This window comes from Condylura cristata, unplaced genomic scaffold (assembly GCF_000260355.1).
Source record: "Condylura cristata isolate star-nosed mole 26May11 unplaced genomic scaffold, ConCri1.0 scaffold00003, whole genome shotgun sequence".
NCBI classification, from domain to species: Eukaryota; Metazoa; Chordata; class Mammalia; order Eulipotyphla; family Talpidae; genus Condylura; species Condylura cristata.
This window is the reverse complement of record NW_004567104.1, coordinates 19,337,721-19,355,923: the sequence shown is the minus strand read 5'-3', so window position 1 is coordinate 19,355,923 and position 18,203 is coordinate 19,337,721. Positions and strand designations below refer to the sequence as shown.

Genomic DNA, 18,203 nt, shown 5'->3' with positions numbered 1-18,203 from the left:
TGTATTATTTGTCACTCTTAATGAAGTATATTAACATGTGCATTTGCTTTTAAACAGGCATGTAGAAGTTCAGGTATTTGGTGACCACCATGGCAATGCTGTGTACTTATTTGAAAGAGACTGTAGTGTACAGAGGCGACATCAGAAAATCATTGAGGAAGCCCCAGGGGTAAGGAGATGATAAACAAGTTTGTGGGTTTCTCTATAATATAAACCTCAGTCACTCTGATTTTCCCATCAGAAATCTGTGAAATGTCTCCCCCTAAAGTCCTAGTGGACAGCCATTTCCCAATGTAAAATAATGTTAACACCCACTGCAGTGTCGGGGGTTTGGGATGTGTGTGTGTTGGGGGGGGGTGTTCTTAGGCTCCCATCCAGAGGACACAACAGAGCCATGTCCCTTCTGCCTGGTATGGAGGGAGTCTCCTCTTAGCCAAGTATTAGGCTTACAGTATTTCCATGTAGCTTTTAAATTGTAATTAACAGAATGTTCAAAACATGGAGTGCTTTGAGTAATTGAATGTATTTTTATGAAGAAGATTCTGTCAGGGCCCCAATCACAGGCTGTCAGAAGGCAGGGCCTTTTTAGGTGGGAGCTGCAGCAAGTGGATTCCAAAATAGGGGAAAGAGGAGCGGGCACAAGGAAGACATGGGAGTCAGAGTTGGGTGCAAGTCTTCATGCCCATCTTTTTAGCAGGTCTTTATTTATGCTGTTTAGCAAGTAGTTAGTTACAATAATGCACCAGGTAAATTAATAAGAAATCAGCATAAAAGTTCTAAAGGAAGAGGGGATCAATGCATCCTCTTCCTGACACTTTATGGCATACTAGACTATACATCTTTGTGACAACTTTCATGTATACGATGGATGTTTAACTATGACTTCAAAGGATCAGGGCCTGGGAAAGGATGAGCTGTTAGGGGTCCTAGGGAAGGAATAAATTGTGTTAGCAGAGTCATCAGTGATTGTCTAAAGAAAAGCTGATGGCTAACTTAAGGCTAGCAGAGAGTAGCTAGTGTTTGTTTTAGGAAAAGGTTAATTAAGACTAGCAGAGAGTAGTTAGTGATTATTTAAGAAAAAGGTAAATTAAGAGGAAGTCACATTAAGCAAAACCTGTGTCAATAATGTTAGAGCCCTGGGGTTTTTATCTGAGATTTGCTTTTTGTTTTAAAAAAAAAAAACAAAAACCTGGAGGAAGCTTCCCTGGAGTCTTGATGGGGGGGGGGGGGGGGGTCTTATCTCTCCTGGAGTTTACTTTTTGTCTCCTGACAGAGGCTTGTACTTTGCCCTGGCCAGGTACCCAATTTATGAAGTTAAGGCAATCCAGTTGCAAACTGATGGTTGCTCAGAATATTTTTGACATTTTTGTCATACAAAAAAGGGAGATATAACCTAAGTTAGCAATGGAAATTCTGATTTTTCAGAGCTTTTCCCTTCCATCCAGAATTTGCTGGTTGACAGAAGTTGCATAGCTTGTGTCAAGAGTCTTTTTTTTTTTAATTGCAGTTTGAGGTAATTCCAAAATAAGTAGTCACTTTCCTATTTTATAGGTTCTGTTGTGAAGAGAGATTTACTATTTGTTAATGTTTGTCCCCTTAATATTATTATTTACATGCCTTGGATCTTAACTATTGATTGATTTAAGATGTTATCTGGGTCAAGACCTAGATAACCCTTGGACTATAGATTTTAAGATTCATGTTTCTTTGGAGCCTGTAATGATGTAGGCATCTTTTTCTCTTGCTTGCTTATATGAATATATCTGTAGAGCACTATTTTAAAATGTCAGAAGTCTTCCCTAAGCTTTCTTGTTTTCTTGCAATCTCAAGGCTTACCATTATTCTAAAATAACTCTTAGACACATGATCCAGAAATCAACTTGAAATAAACTTTTAAAATTTTCATATTAATATATATAATTTCAAGTGTATGTGTACCCTTGAAAGTTGATATGTAGGTGGGATAGAGAAATGTCACTGTACTGAGTTTTATCTGAAATGTTAGAGACATCAAACTCTGAGTCAGTCACAAACTGTGGTATATATCTTGAAGTGTATGATAGTAGGATTTTTTTCTCTAATTATTTCTTTATGCAATATTTGATACATAGAAATGTTAGATCTTAATGGAAAGTTTCTAATGGAGCAAGGTATTAATGAGAGTTTATTTTAATTATTTTTTCTAGCCTGGCATTAAACCTGAAGTAAGAAAAAAGCTCGGTGAAGCTGCAGTTAAAGCTGCCAAAGCAGTAAACTATGTTGGGGCAGGTATGTTAAAATTTGCTTCTAGTGGAGGAAAGGAAATAATTATTTACTTATGTTTCAGAAGGCAAAAGAACATAGCTTTTGAATCATTGACTTTCAGACTTCTTTGATCAAATTCAATTTAAGAAATATATTTTACTTTGAAGTTGATGCATTAATGTTTGTGCGTATATACACTGGAAAACTATATTTCACTAAATCCTAATTATGTGTAATGCTGTTTTGATATTTTCTACCCTATTTTAAATTCATTGAAATGTTTTTGTTATAAATTAATATACTTTCATTTTCTAGAACAATTTTAGATCACAGAAAAATAGAGCAGAAACAGTTTCCACATACCCCCTCCCTCACCCACACAGCCTCCTCCGCTACCAGCATCCCCGCCAGAGGGTATATTTGTTACAGTTGACAAACCTACACTAATATGTAATTATCACACAGAAAGCACAGTTCACAGCTGGGCTCCAACTTTGGTGGTGTTCATTCTAGTGCCATAGGTTGTAACATCATACAGAGTACTTTGACCATCCTAAACATCCTTTGTGCCCTGCTCTTCTCCCTTCCCTCTCCTATTCATCTTTCAAGACCTTCAAGTCACATAGTGTCAGTCTTTGCTTTGCTATTCTTCAAAATTGAGCTGGCTAGTCTGGGTCATTTTGTTTCTCAACATAAACTTTACTGAATCTCCCTATCCATGATTTTAATTCTTAATATCTTCCCATTTATTTAATTCTTTTACTTCCTTCATCAGGATTTTGTAGTTTCCATATATGGATTGGTATCTACTTCACTTTGGAGTGTTAATGTAAATGGCATCATGGTTTTTGTTGTTTTGTTTTGTTTTTAAGATTTATTTATTTATGCATACATAACTGGGGTAGAGGCCCCAGGTGCAAGGGTAGTGAGAGGATTCACCAGAGACAGAGTGGGAAGCAGAACAGGCAGACTGATGACATACACTGCTGAGGGGAGTAGTGGGTGAGACAGGAGAGGCATCTCCCTGGTGGGGATCGAACTCATGCTGAAGCAGCTTCGGCTAGCTTCATAATGCTGTGCCCTAACCCATTTTGCCACCAGGGAGGGCCCCTGGCATTGTGTTTTTAATTTCAAGTTTCACTTGTTCATCACTGGTGTATAGGAAAATGATTGACTTATATATTAACCTCATACTCTGAGACCTTGATATAATCTCTTAATTGTAGGGAGTGGTTTTGGTCAATTCTTTCAGGTATTCTACATAGATGAGAAAGTCATTTATGACCACAGTTTCATTTCTTCTACTTATATGTATATTCATATCTTACTGCATTTATTAGGACTTCCAGTACAATGTGGGAAAGGAGTAGTAAGAGCAAACTTCCTTATTTGTTTCTGATCTTCTTGAGGCAGTTTCTAGTTATCACAGTTAGTATGTTTACCATAGGGCTTTTTTCCTGTCAAGTTGAGGAAATTCATGTCTATTCAGTTGTTAAACTTTTAATTATAATCTTCAAATGCTTTTTCTTGTTGTGGCTCTTCTATCATCTTTAACCTGTTGGTAGAATGGATTGCATTAATTGTTCCTCAAATATTGGACCAGGCTGTCTACTTGGGATAAATCCCACTTTACCATGGTGTATTTTTTTTTTTTAAGATTTATTTATTTATGTGTAAATAAAGATCTAGGGTACAGGCTAGAGGGCAGGGGGACTTGAGACAGAGTGCAAAGCAGACCAGGTGGAATGACTGAAATACACTGCTGGGGAGAGCTGTGGATGAAACAAGAGAAGCCTGCTGTGCCAAGTGGGAAACCTCCCTGGCCAGGGATTGAACTCATGCTGCAGTGGCTATGGATAGCTTCATTGTGCAGTGTTTTAACCCCTTGTACCACCAGGGAGGCCCCTGTAATTCTTTTTATACATTGTTGGATTAGATTTGTAAATATTTTGTTAAAGATTTTTTTTTTAATCCTTGTATTGGTCTGTAGTGTTCTTTTCTTCTATAATGTTTATAAGCTAATGCATTTGTCTGACTTTGGTAATAGGGTAGCAGTAAGTCCTTCAAGCTGAAGCTATGCTTAAATAGAGAATTTTATAGAGTCTAATAGAATAAGGAAATAAGGCGTTCACATAAGCTTTAGTTTCTATGCAATCATTCAATGGGTCACCATAAAAGTGTTTTTACAGTAAGCTTCCCAAAACCTTCAGAAAGAGAGAGAGAACATGTATGTAGGAGTGTAGTACTTTTCACCACAGGCTAGAGTGAGATGGGAAGTTGAAGTATGAGATTCCTAGGAATATTGGTGCACTGAAGCAGTAACAGAGGGTCCAGCAATGGTCTCAACTGCCACGACAGCTAAGAATGGTTTCATAACTTGGGCTTGCCATTTATTTAAAATCCCAGTTATACTTTTTTTGCATCTGTTTCATGTGACTCCTTACTTTTACTAAGAATCATTTGGTGCTGCAAAATGGGAGATGTCTTCATTAAATGCAAAGTACTTATTATTGAATAAAGGCAGCAGAGATAACCGATACATCGAAGATTTTTATTTGCTGCTGGCTATATACCATTGAAATATGACCACTTTATTTTACCTTTTAGGAACTGTGGAGTTTATTATGGACTCACAGCACAATTTTTACTTCATGGAGATGAATACGAGACTGCAAGTGGAACATCCTATTACTGAGATGATCACAGGAACTGACTTGGTGGAGTGGCAGCTTAGGGTGGGAATATATTTTTTTGTTAATGATCTATTCTTGAGAATATGTTCCTTTCTTGCCTCCTGAAAGAAGACATTATTTTGGACACAGTTGAATTCTAGGTGGTTGTGATGAGTCCAGGAAAATGAGAGATTAAAGTCACCCTGCATTTTATGCTGTGATGGTATTATCACTCTTTGAGCTTGGATTCTTGTCACTTACTGATGTTTCTCCTTAGACAGGGGTGGCCAATTGACCATGTGAGCCACAATGAGGTTTCACTGTGACCATATCATCCCAGACCAAAAACCTTGTGACCTGGTTGAGGACACAGCACTTTGGCTAGGCTATTGTTGATTTTAGAGGCAGGACATATGCTAGCCAATATAAAATGCCCTGAGGACTGGGAATGAATAACCAAGGAAATGGGCTTGACTGATAGAGGGGTTCAAGTGCAAAGTGGACTTACAAACTGTTGCTGGCCCATAGGAAGATAGAATAGCCATTCAAAGTAATTGTTGGAAAAAGTTCTGAGCTTTCTGACGTTGTAATGATATATCTACTGTCTTTTATAAAAATATAAATCCATAACTACTCCTTTATTATAGTTTGAGAAACACTGACCTGAACTAGTTTTAGACAGAATATTTCTTCAAATATTAATAATAAAACTTAGTCTGCTTTTGTCCCCTTTATTGAAACAGTGGATTTTTACCTTAGCCTTCTTTGCTTTTTTAATATGAAAAAAAAAAGTTTAACTAGTATGAATATTCTTGATCTTTATAGGATTCTTGAATCTTTGTTGATTACCTCTGTTGTGATACTAAAGCTTTGAGTATTTTGATAACTGTTTTTTCAGAACTCCTGTAGAAGTAGTATGTTTCTCTTGCTTATTCCTTGGGGATGATTCGTGGTTTTCACTGAGTAAAAAAATTCTTCTGCACCTCTATCTCCTTGGGTGCTAATGAAGACAGGTATATCAAACTAGTGGTAGTGTCAGAAAACTGTAGTAGATTTAGAAACTTCTGGAAAGATTGCTTAAGGTTTCCAGAATTCAAGGAAAAGACAGTTTTTTGTATTTGTTTTTTTTTTTCCTGAAGCAGTAACCCAAAAAAATCCAGTCCTGAAATCTTGAAAGATTAAGGATTCCTATGGATTAAGAGAAAGCTTTGGATACTAAGAGAACAGGCAGACATTTATTTCTGCAATTCAAGAAATTGTAAGAACTTTGATGGCTCTTTAGAAAGAGAAGTGGGCCTTTATCCCCTGGAGGGAATTCTGAGTTTAGGGACATTTCTGGCTTGGTTAATAGAGTTCAAGGCACTTTGGACTCTGGCCTTGAAACAGGGGTAAAGGAAAGAACTTAACATTTGGTGACTCAAGAGTTCAAGTTTCAGCACTCGCCTCTACAGTCAAAGTTTTCCTAAAATGAGGATATAACAGATTTATAATCCTGGCTGCAGATGTAGATGATGAGTAGTGTCCAGGGAGAAGTGCTGAAAGAATCCAAAGTTCAGGGGTTCCCATGAGTCACTGTCTAAGCCTGACAGAAGTCAGATGGCGAGGACTACACACCCAGAGGCATAGTTGGGGCAAGTCACTTCAAGTCTTAGCCAACTTCAGGGGAAATAGATAGGAAAGATAAGCCAAGTTGAAAAGGGCTATCTAGTTAGATATAAGATCACAAAGAATATATGCAAGGGTTCTTAGAACATATAACATATGGAATTCTTTATTAAAGCATTAAAGAGTATTTTAATAAAAGAAAAAATAAAGTGATAATAGCTAGTACTAATATAGTGCTTCCTACATATCAGACACCCTTCTTGGAAGCATTTAGGGTTACAAACTTGTTCAGGACTTATACAGAGTAAATACAGAGACAGAAAATTTGAACCCAGGCAATGTGGGTACAGAGTCTGACATTTGAAACACCATGCCATAAAGGCATTCGATTCAGTCCTTTGTCCTTTCATTCTTAACTGCTGTAGTTCCTCATTTATTTAAAGTGACAAAACTTTAGTTTGTTTTATGCTAGCCTGTTTATACGTAGTGTTATTTTTCCTTGTACTTTTTGCTTTCTCAGGTTGTCAATTTTCCATCTTGGAGGAATACGTAAGGGGAGTGTAAAGAGAGAGAGAGAGTGGCCGCATGTCCTTCAGTAGCCTTTTCCAAATTATGCTAGTTGAAGAGAGAGGTGTGTTGTATTGGTACTTACTAGCCAAAATAATAATAATAATAATAATAATAGTAACAATGATAAACAGCAGTGATCACTTTTTTGTAGTCTGGTATTATGCAGTACACATAGACATAGTGAAATTGAAAAATCATCTTCCCCTCTCTTCACTCACTTAGTAATGAAGATTACCTGAATCTGTGAATGTGGTCCGAAACACTAATAAATTTCTATTAAAAAACAAAGGTTGATTTGATAATTGGGAGCCAATTGTTTTCAATTAAAACTGCAATAAGAAATTTTAGTTTCCGTTATATTCCAAAAAACACTGATTTATATATTTATAATTTAGTTATCAGCTTGCCTGCCCTCTCTATCTAAAAACTCCAAAAATGCATTATAATGAATACATCATTTCAAGCTGCACCTGCTTTTAAATCTGTATTTGCTCTTGCTCAATGCCCAAATGGATAAATAAAATGATAGCTTTTGTTTGGCTTTATTATAAAGTCCAAATGTATATTTTATGTAAAAAAAGGCAAGACCTAAGTCTCGTGGCTGTTCTATAGTGGATTTTCATAAGAAGTATATATTCTTTTACCAGATTGCAGCCGGAGAGAGGATTCCTCTGAGCCAGGATGAAATAACTTTGCAGGGCCATGCCTTCGAAGCTCGAATATATGCAGAAGATCCTGACAATAACTTCATGCCAGGGGCTGGACCATTAGTGCATCTCTCTACTCCTCCAGCAGACCTTTCCACGAGGATTGAAACTGGAGTACGGCAAGGTACAGTGAAGGAGAACAAAAAGTCCCAGTCCTTTTGAATTTTGAGTGTATTCTTATTTTAAGGCAGAGTCTTTCCTGTGTCTGTGGTAATGTCAAGTTTGTTTTAACATAAAGGCTTTAATTGATTTCTCGGTCACTTTTCTGGACTTTTTTTTTTTTTAAATAGCTTTAATTTTAAACAATATGCTCTTGATTGAATGCAGTGGTACTGGTCAAACCTAAAGAAAACATTTCATGTGTATTGTTTTATATTTTTATTTTGCCTGGTTGAAAATGATTTAAACTGACTGATATCTGCTATACCCAGACATTTTGCCTACAAGGAACTTAAAAGTCAAAATAGAGAATTAGACATAAACGTAGTACAGAATAACCTATAATAAAATAAACAAAAGTTGGGCCCTCCCTTGTGGTGCAGGGGGTTAAAGTGCAGCACTATGAAGCTATTGGCAGCCACTGCAGCATGAATTCAGTCCCCGACCAGGGAGGTGACCCACATGGCACAACAGATCTCTCTTGTCTCACTGCTCCCCTCACCTCTGCATCTCTGGACTGTACCCCAGTTCTTATATAAATAAATAAATCTTTAAAAAAGAAAAAGAAAGCAAAAGTTTAAAAAACCAAACAAAAAACCACCAAAACTGTAGAAGAGCTATCACAGTTTAACATATGATTAATAACAGTAGTCATAACACATAACCCCACTTACTATATACAGGCACTTTTCTAGTTGTGTTGTATTTAGATGGACTCCTTTAACCCTGAGAACTACCATTATGTAAGTTCCAGGTGTACATATTATGTATGTATTTCATCATGACTCTCATCAAAAGTCTTATTTCTAACCACCATCATAGAACTTACTCCTTTTGCCTATTATACCCAGTCTGTAACTCCCTTCCCTTCTGGTAACAACCTGTCTGTTCTTTGTATTTATGTACTTGCTTATTTTTTCATTTGCTTTGCTTCTTTATATTCTATGTGTGAAATCATATGTTATTTGTCTTTCTCAATCTGAATTATTTCATTTAGCTTACTGTCTTCAAGTTTCATCCATGTTGTCACAAATGGCAAGGATTCATCTTTTCTTTAAATAGTAAAGTAGCATTCCACTCTGTATGTATAATGTGTCTTTTCTCTCCCTTCATCTATTCCAAGACACTTAGATTATTCACATATCTCAGTTATTGTAAATGATTGTGTAATGAAAACAGGGGTACAAGTATATTTTCAAATTAGCGTTTTCATGTTCTTAGATAAATAGCCAGAGGTGGAAGAGTTAAGTCATATGGTATTTCTATTCCTATTTTTTAAATTTTATTTTGTATATATATTTTATATCATTCTCCCTTTTATTTTTAATTTTTTAAGGAAACTCCAAACTATTTTCCACAGTAGTTATACCAATTTGCATTCCCACCGGCAGTATATAAAGGTTCCCATTTCTCTGCATTCTTGTCAACTCTTGTTTATCTTTCCATAATGGCCATTCTAACAGGTTTTACCACCCCAATTTTTGATGAGGAAGATAGGGCCCAGAGAAGTTAAGTGACTTGGCCAAGGTTATCCTTGAAACCAAGATTTAGATCAAGGCAGTCTGGCTCCAAATTCAAAGCTCTATACTACCTATCTGCTGCCATTTAACTTTAGTTGCCAGAGAAATTATACAGGTAGTGAGTGATGGGAATATAGCAGTTCTCAGAAATAAGAGGTTATGTTGGGCTCCTATATAAGGAGACAGTTTTAAAGGGAAATACTGTTAATGCTGGCATTTTGAGAGTTCTTGCTAAATCATAACAAGATTCAGTAGACAGTGAACTTTTGGTGTAATAAATAGCAGGAGATCTTAGAGAGAAAAGAGGGTATTTGTAATAGAAAAGAATACTCTGTAGGGCAAGCAAAACTTTCAGTGTAACAAAAAATTACTCAAAGGAAAATAGAGACAATCCCAAGGGCTCCCAGATTCACGTCTTGATACTAGGAAGGATAATCTAGTCCATGAAACTTCCCCCAACCCTCCTCATTTGGGTTTCCTGAGTCCTGTGCATTCCTCAAGTATTGTACTTGTTATATTATCTTATGGTAGACTTTTCCTCCTTATCTAGTTTCTCCATCAGATTGTAAGATTATTAAGAGAGTGACTCTGTCTTCCAAGTTATATTTGCAGCACCTTACCCAAGCCCAATACTAGAATGTGTATCATATTTTGTTACTGAGTTGGGGGGTAAAAAGGTTGGGGATAATGTATAGGTGAATGGATGAACACAAGTATCAGATGCCTTGATTTTAATAGAAAACCCTGAGATTCGAAGAGGTCCAGTAGTCTACCAAAATAGCAAAAAGCTCCCAGAATCATATTCTTTATAATATACTACAACCCTTTTTACTTGAATCATTCCTAACCATGAGATATGCCTAGTTCACTGAGACTATGGTATTAATGCCAGCTGTCATTTGTTTGTTGACTGCCATGTATAGTATTTGACACTTTACTGTCAATCCTTTCATCAACTGTACAGGATAGAGGAATGATTACCTTTACTTACTGATAAGACTGGTAATAGGAGAGGAAATCTTAGGGCAGAAATATGATGAACAAGCAGAGGAAGTTTGCAATGACTTCCAAAATGAGAATGGAATTCAGAAGAATGTGGGGTAGGAAGAACAACTCCCATATGAAATCCTGGTACTCTTGGATCACCTCATCCTCCTCGGACCTTTGTTTGTTTGTTTGTTTGTTTGTCAATCCCCATGAGCTTCAGTTCTCACGAATAAAATGGTGGTATGATATCTTTTGTGTAATGCTTTGTGAGAATTTGTGTGAAATATAAAACCCCAGGAGGATGTTTTGCTTGCCATAATCTATTCTGCTTAAATTTTGACTTTGGTTGCTGTGATTTTTCAATTTTAGGAGATGAAGTTTCAGTGCACTATGACCCCATGATTGCCAAGCTGGTTGTATGGGCTGCAGACCGCCAGGCAGCCTTGACAAAACTGAGATACAGCCTCCGGCAGTACCACGTGAGTGATTTGGGGTCACCTCAGTGACCCTGATGCTCTCTTTATCTCCATAGCCAAGCATATCCGCTACTCTTGGGCATTTTTTGTCTTTATCAACTTGTCTCCACCAATTGCCCATTGGTCTGTCACAAAGAACATTATTTAACATGGGAAAATTTTCCATCAGACAAAGTAGATTCTGAGGACTTTTGATTTTTAGATAGAAAAGAAAGATTGTAGGACTAAAACTATTATTGTCAGTGTTAAATGCTTCAGTAAAATCCCATATGAAATTTCTGTTCTTTCTGCTTACAAGGCCTGCTACACAAGCTTGGACTACACTGGCATTTTTTTCTCCGAAGAAAAATACATGTGTTTAGTTTCATCCTTTTGGTAGTTTTTGCTTTTTTGGTAGCACATTAGTTCCCTTGTGCAATAAGTTCCATGCCACACTGATTTAGGCTCATAAATGAGTTTTTATTAACTTCTGATATTCAAATTGTTGTTGTGTATTACTTGATTGAGCTTCTGATCTCTGTGGTTCTAACCATACTGGTCTCCTTGCCATTGCTTAGATACACCCAGCATGGAGCCACATCTTCCCATGCTCCCTCCCAGAATGTTCTTCATCCACCTGAAGTCCCACTCCCTCCTAACCATCTTCAGTGCCTGTTCATTGCTTCAGAGTCCTTCCCAAGCTGCTGCTTTTAAAGTGGGACCCTTTGCTGTTCTCTAGCCCTTGAGCCTTTATCTTCTTCCTAGCATTTGATTTATATTAGATACTTCTTTCTAGGTATTGTTTGTTATCTGTCCCTAGACTGTAAGTTCTGTGAGGACAGGGACTTCTATTTTCTTTCTTAGTGTGTCCTTAATACCTGAATCAGTGTCTAAAAGGTGCTTAGTAACTGATTGCTAAATCAATGAGTGAGTGAGTGAATATATCATCCCATGGCTCAGGCAGTCAGTTTATCCTTGACCCCAAAGATCAAGGATAGGTTTGGGTTGATTTTATTTATTGGGTAGGTTTGGGCTGATTTTAAACCTTTTTAATTTTGTTATCAATGTGTACAATGTGGATTTTCAGAGTCACTTAATCTTGTCCCCTTCCTGGGTTAGCAGTCCTGCCCTAGTTTCTATGTTGTAGGCATGTTCTAAGCAGCAGGTCTTCAAAATTGTGCAAACAAATCTCATTTACTTTTCATAACATTTATTGTTTTCCTAACTTGTATAATCAAAAGCCTTCATATTATATATTCTAACACCTTTTTTTGTGTTCCGGTAATTTTAAATCCAGATAAGCTTGTGTGTGTGTGTGTTGTCCTATCACTGGGAGTTGTCCTATCACTACATGATACCTTAGGAGGTTTTTTATTTTTTTCTGAGAGTTGTCGAGAGTAGAAAATACTTAGTTGAAAGAGCAGGTGCCCATTGTGATGTTTTTCTGATTAGGTTGTTTTTCCTACTCCTTGGGATGTGGGTTTTATTCTCTTCCTAGATTGTTGGACTGCACACCAATATTGACTTCCTGCTCAGCCTGGCTGGCCACCCAGAGTTTGAAGCTGGAAATGTGCACACTGATTTCATCCCTCAACACCGAGAAGCACTGTTGCCTAGCCGGAAGGCCACAGACAAAGAGCTTTTATGCCAGGCAGCGCTGGGTCTCATCCTCAAGGAGAAGGCCATGTCTGATGCTTTCAGAATTCAGACACAAGGTATGGAATGATTTTTTTTCTTTACTCTGCTTGTCAAGATTTTATGACTAAACCTCGGACATGCTTGTCTCTATGACACTCTTGCCTTCTTTTTCTTCTCAGCAATTATTGACACCATCCTTGGCTATGTTTGTTGTATGTTTTGGTTTTGTTTTTACTTTTAGCAGGGAATAGAGCTTTTCACATGTCATAAACAATTTTTAACCTATTAAGCATAACTTGACTAATCACCTAACAATGTGGAAGTGATTCTGTTCTCAGTCAAGCTCTGATTCTTCCCAAATCCTAAGTGACCCCCCTTCCAGGTTATTTTATTAGTCATTCCTTGTGCCCTGCTTTGTTGTATCTTTGCACCTGCAGCAACTTCCATTATCCTGGTGACTAAAGACACATTCTCCAATTCTCTTGGGTTTCCCATGATTTATTGTTGAGATACTTTCTTTCACCTTTTCCATTATATGATCTAAGTACTGACCACCTAGAGACCGTCATCCTCTTCCTTTATGGTATAGGTTGCCAGTCTAGGAAGGATGATGGTAGAGATCTTCCTGGAGGCCACATGCCTGTGTGCCTGCTTCAGCATCCTACTATGTTTTGCCCAGCCTCTTTCCAGCAACTTAGGAAATTTGAAATTCATTAACTTTTTGTAGTTTCCCTCGGGGCACAAGGGGTTAAAGCAAAGTACTTTTGGCAGCCACTGAAGCATGAGTTTGATCCTTGGCCAGGGAGCTGACCCACCTGGCCCAGCAGACCTCTCCTGACCCGCCCACTGCTCCCCTCAGCAGTGTATTTTGGTAGATCTACCTGTTCTGTTCCCCACTTTGGTGAATCCTTTTACCCCCTGCTCCTTTGTACCTCTAGCCTGCACCCCAGCTCTTGTATGTATAAATAAATCTTTAAATAAAAAGGAAGGAGAGGGGAGGGGAAGAGAGGGGAGGGATGGAGAGGGGAGTAGGAAAGAAAGAGAGAGAAAGAGAGAAGAAAGAAAACTGTTCCCTCTAAATTGAGCACTCCCAAACTATCTCCATGCTACTTATTCAGCCTAACACTGACATTTGTTCAGCCTAACACTGACATTTGGAATAGAGAAAAAAATTGAATCCATTTACTCTCTTCATTATTATTAGGACTACTATATTATTATAGGGTATTATTTAATTTCTGGATTCAGTCAAGAAAGTTAGATTAAAAGCATAAGATGTATAAGTACATCTTTAGGAGATTTGTATTCTGTTTTTGCTTTGTCCTTTTACATTAAATGAAATGTATCAAAATGTGCCCAATATGATTTTCCTAAGTCTAAACTTAGTTTTTGGAAGGCATTGTCCATTTACTCTCCTTTTAATTTCTTCTAAGGTTTTTGTTTGTTTGTTTTTTAATAGAATAACTGGGATATAAGCTAGAGGTGAGAGGGAGGGGCAGGAAATTGAGAAAATTCACCAGAGACAGAGTGGGGAGCAGAACAGGCAGATCAACTAAAATACACTGCTGAGGGGAGCATAGGGGAGACAGGTAAGGTCGGCTGTGCCATGTGGGTTAGCTCCCTGGCTGGGATGGAACTTTAGTTGTGATGGTGCTAAAACTTAACCTCTAGGCCACCAAGGAGGTCCTACTCTCCTTTTTTTTTTAATTTAGATTTATGACTAGCACAGATACTGACTTCAGAATACATTTCTTCTATTAGCTATGCTGTAGCTTCTGAATATCGTGCAACAGAGGTGTACACTCAGACTGCTAACATAGAAGCATTAAAAAGGCCAGGTGACACATCTTAAAACAACCAACAACAAATGTTGGTGAGGATGTGGAGAAAAGGAACTCTCCTGCACTGCTGGTGGGAATGCAAACTAGTACAACCACTATGGAAAACTGTTTGGAGGTTTCTCAACTGCTAAAAATGGAGCTTCTATATGACCCAGCAATCCCACTCCTAGGTATCTACCCAAAAGACACAAAAACACTGATTCAAAAAGACACCTGCACCCCCATGTTTATTGCTGCTTTATTTAGAATAGAAAAGACATGGAATCAACCCAAATGCTCAAAAGTAGATGGCTGGATTAAAAAAATGCGGTACATATATACAGTGGTTTATTACTCAGGAATCAAAAAAGATTAACACGTGCCTTTTGCAGCAACATGGATGGAGCTGGAAAAGATCATGCTCAATGAAGTAAGCCCAGAAAGAAAAGGAAAAATACCAGATGGTTTCACTCATAGCAAGACCTGGGAGGAAGGAAATAATAATGATGATGAACAACTATATACTAGAGACATTTTACAGGGGTTGGAGTGGGGAATGGTATAAAAATGGGTGCGATTGGGGGGTGCATGGGACTATGGTGATACCACATGAATGAATTGGTGATGCGAAGTCCACAGGGATTACAACTGATGAAAAAAGGCACAAAATGATGTAAAAATAATAAATATATATTTATTATTAAATAATATATTTATTTAAATATATATTATAATAAATATTTAAAAAGGCCAAATGAAAGAAAATAGTGAGTGGTAGAGACTCTGGCCACATGGAATACATCTGTGCTATCATAAAGGAATGAGCACTGCAGTGAAGCCACCAGGATGAGAGTGTTCTCTGCAAATATTCTGATTTTTCTAGAAAAGCTGGAGCTTTTCATATGAAATTCCCCAGGATATAAATGTAAATCACATTTCCTTAACTGTCTGGAAGTAAATATTCCCATTTGGTATGATTTGATAAGTTACTGCAGGAGGTTGGGGGTAGTCTGAGGAATCCTGTTACTATTAACTTATAAAGGAAATATTTTGAACGTTCCCAGACCCCAAAAAATCATCTACCATTTCATACCAAATAGGAATGTTTTACTTTGGAATAGTGGTGGAAACCTGTATCTAATAAAATTTAAAACAATTAAAGAAAACACATTTGAGCTGTGTTTTATAATTTCTTTTGTAAGGCATAAATTCTGTAGGCTTCATGTTCATAAATTTGTTGTTGATGAATTTTAATTTTTTTTAGACCAGTACTCTCCATTTGCATTCAGCAGTGGAAGAAGACTGAATAACTGTTATACCAGAAACATGACGCTTAGGGATGGTAAAAACAGTAAGTAATATTTTCTTGAAAGAGAATGTAATTCAGTTCACATTTACATGAAAATATATCAAATTTACATGGGAAAAAAAGAATTCAATCTGGTCACTATCAGTCAATTACATAAACAAAAAAAAAAAACACCCAAAACTTCTAGCCTGAAGATTGAGAAGAGGCATGTCAAAAAAATAGAATTGATTGGCTCTGTGAGGGAGAGTTATGGTATTTTTCTTCTTTCCACTTTTTTCTATATTTTATAGGCTGAAAAATATGTCACAAAACATAAATAGCAAAACAACTGAAATAAAGTATACCAAAATGTTAGTGAGGTTATCAAGGAGGCAATGTTTATTCTCTGCATCTTTGTACTTTGCTTTGCAATTTCTCTTCAGTAGGAATATTTTACTATTGAATAAGAAAAACAGTACGCTGCTCAGGCAGTGTTTCAGGTGAAATGGGCCACTGAAGAGCTGTGATTCACCAAGGGCCTTATCAACATGTAAATTTTTGGCTTTTCAACAATTTGTAGGGATGGGAGTGGGGAAGTCAGAGGTACAAAAGGTGAAGTAACTTACTCAAGGCTAGTAAGTAGCAGTTTTATGACCTTGACTCTGTGCTATTTCTACCACTTTTCCAGTGCAAATTGATTTTTGATGGCACACAAATTTGGGTAGACTCCAGAGTGGGGACTGATTTATTGTAATTGAAGTCAGGAGAGGCTGATATCCAAGCCAGAGGCAGCTTAGAAATTTATGGCTGTGACAGTGTAGCAGAGAGGTCAGAATCCTTGATAGCTGGTGACCGTATGTATCCCTTCTGCTGTAGGACATTGCATGGGAAATCAGATGAGCATGGAGTCAGAGCCAGGAGGGTTGGATAACCTTGACAGTGTCTTTGGACTGTGATGGCACCATTGTGAAAATGTACCTTCCAGCTAGAACAGAATCTTCCTGCAGCTCAAGGCTGCTTCCTGCTTCCTCTGGAAAGAGTAGGTTCTTTTTCACCCCACTCCACAAAGACATTATCTCAATGCCGTTTCATAGAAGTTGATAGGGAGTGATGCTGCTCTTATTTCTTCATCCTGAGCCTACATGGCCATTATTTTATGTATACTAGGTACATCTCTAAGTGTGCAACGATTCTTTGATACAGCAGCACTCTGCAAATGATAATCTTCATTTTTTCTGGTGTGTTTATTCATCCCATCATAAAAAGCAGCCTTCAGACTCAGAGAGGATGTCATTCTCTAGACTACTCCTATATACTGAATACAAATATCAGCAACAGTAACATTTCAGTGGCTTCTTTAACCTTAATTAAATAGAAAAACCATTTGTAATTAAAATTCAGATGAGCCAACTGTGTCATTTGGCATGGGATTTCACCAAGGCACTAAGTACTTTGAATTATACTGTATATCTTAGCTTTTTTTAAATTAAAAAATTAGGGTTCAAAAGCCAACAGGATTACTATTCACTATGCCCTTTTGGCATTATTCTCAAAAATGATAAAGTGTTTCAGAAACGTGGTGAGCCTCCAATTAAAATTATTCAGCAGTGGTGGTGGCATCATACAGGAGGCTTAAGCCCTCAGAGTGTTTATGAATCTAAATATGGAAAAATATTCAACTTTGTTAGTAATGACCATGTTTACAGAACCCTGCCCCACCCTCAAAAGCAGTAATAATAGCTGAGGTTTACTGAGTGTTTGATATATGTCAGATATTGTGTCCAGTACTTCATGGATTACTTCATTTGTATTTTCAGGACAATGAGTCAGTATGCTGTCAACTTTATTAATTTATATAATTTAAGACTTATATGAGAAATTATTAATTTTCTTAAGCTCATTCCCAAGTAATTGATGGAGCCAAAATTGGAAACTACCCTCCAGGGTACTTGTCCTTACGTAACTCAGCAACTTGCTAAACTCCCATAGCTTGTTAAATATGTGAAAAGGTTTAAGTCTTGCAGAGGAGGGAAGAATAAGTTCATTTCTCCTATAATATATAAATGTTTAGAGTTTTCCTGCAAGTAGCTTTATTATAATTCTGTTGGCCTTCATGTCAGCTAAATATGCAATTAGATGCTTTCTCTTTTCTAAGGAGTAAAGCTATTGACAAATTTTATTCATTGAGACATCCAGTGTAGATTTTTCTAAAGAATAGATACTCTGGTGCGCCCCTTGGTGGTGCAGTGGGTTAGGATGCAGCACTGCAAGCTGGCCACAGCCACTTCAGTGCGAGTTCAATTCTGGGCCCTAGAGCTGATCGACATGGTGTGGCAGACCTCTCCTGGCCCGCCTGCTGCTCCCCTCAGCAGTGTACTTCGTCAGTCTGCCTTCGTCAGTCTGCCTTCGTCAGTCTGCCTGTTCTGCTCCCCGCTCTGTCTCTCTGAATCCTCTCACCGCCCCATACTTCTGGCTTGTGCTCCAGCTCTGTGTGCATAAATAAGTCTTTAAAAGAAAAAGAAAAGAAAAAGGATACTC

At 37.5% G+C, this 18,203-nt stretch overlaps 1 protein-coding gene across 2 annotated transcripts in view; it reads left to right on the top strand.

Moving 5' to 3' along the window:
* The window catches only part of MCCC1 (methylcrotonoyl-CoA carboxylase 1 (alpha)), a 59,976-nt gene that overhangs the window by 27,815 nt on the left and 13,958 nt on the right, over positions 1 to 18,203 (top strand). For both annotated transcript variants that reach the window (XM_004675017.2, XM_012734369.1), the window contains exons 8-14: positions 58 to 169; positions 2,187 to 2,268; positions 4,852 to 4,979; positions 7,739 to 7,922; positions 10,834 to 10,943; positions 12,418 to 12,634; positions 15,642 to 15,728. In XM_004675017.2, the coding sequence (XP_004675074.1) occupies positions 58 to 169; positions 2,187 to 2,268; positions 4,852 to 4,979; positions 7,739 to 7,922; positions 10,834 to 10,943; positions 12,418 to 12,634; positions 15,642 to 15,728 (920 nt within the window). The remainder of the gene's footprint in view (positions 1 to 57; positions 170 to 2,186; positions 2,269 to 4,851; positions 4,980 to 7,738; positions 7,923 to 10,833; positions 10,944 to 12,417; positions 12,635 to 15,641; positions 15,729 to 18,203) is intronic.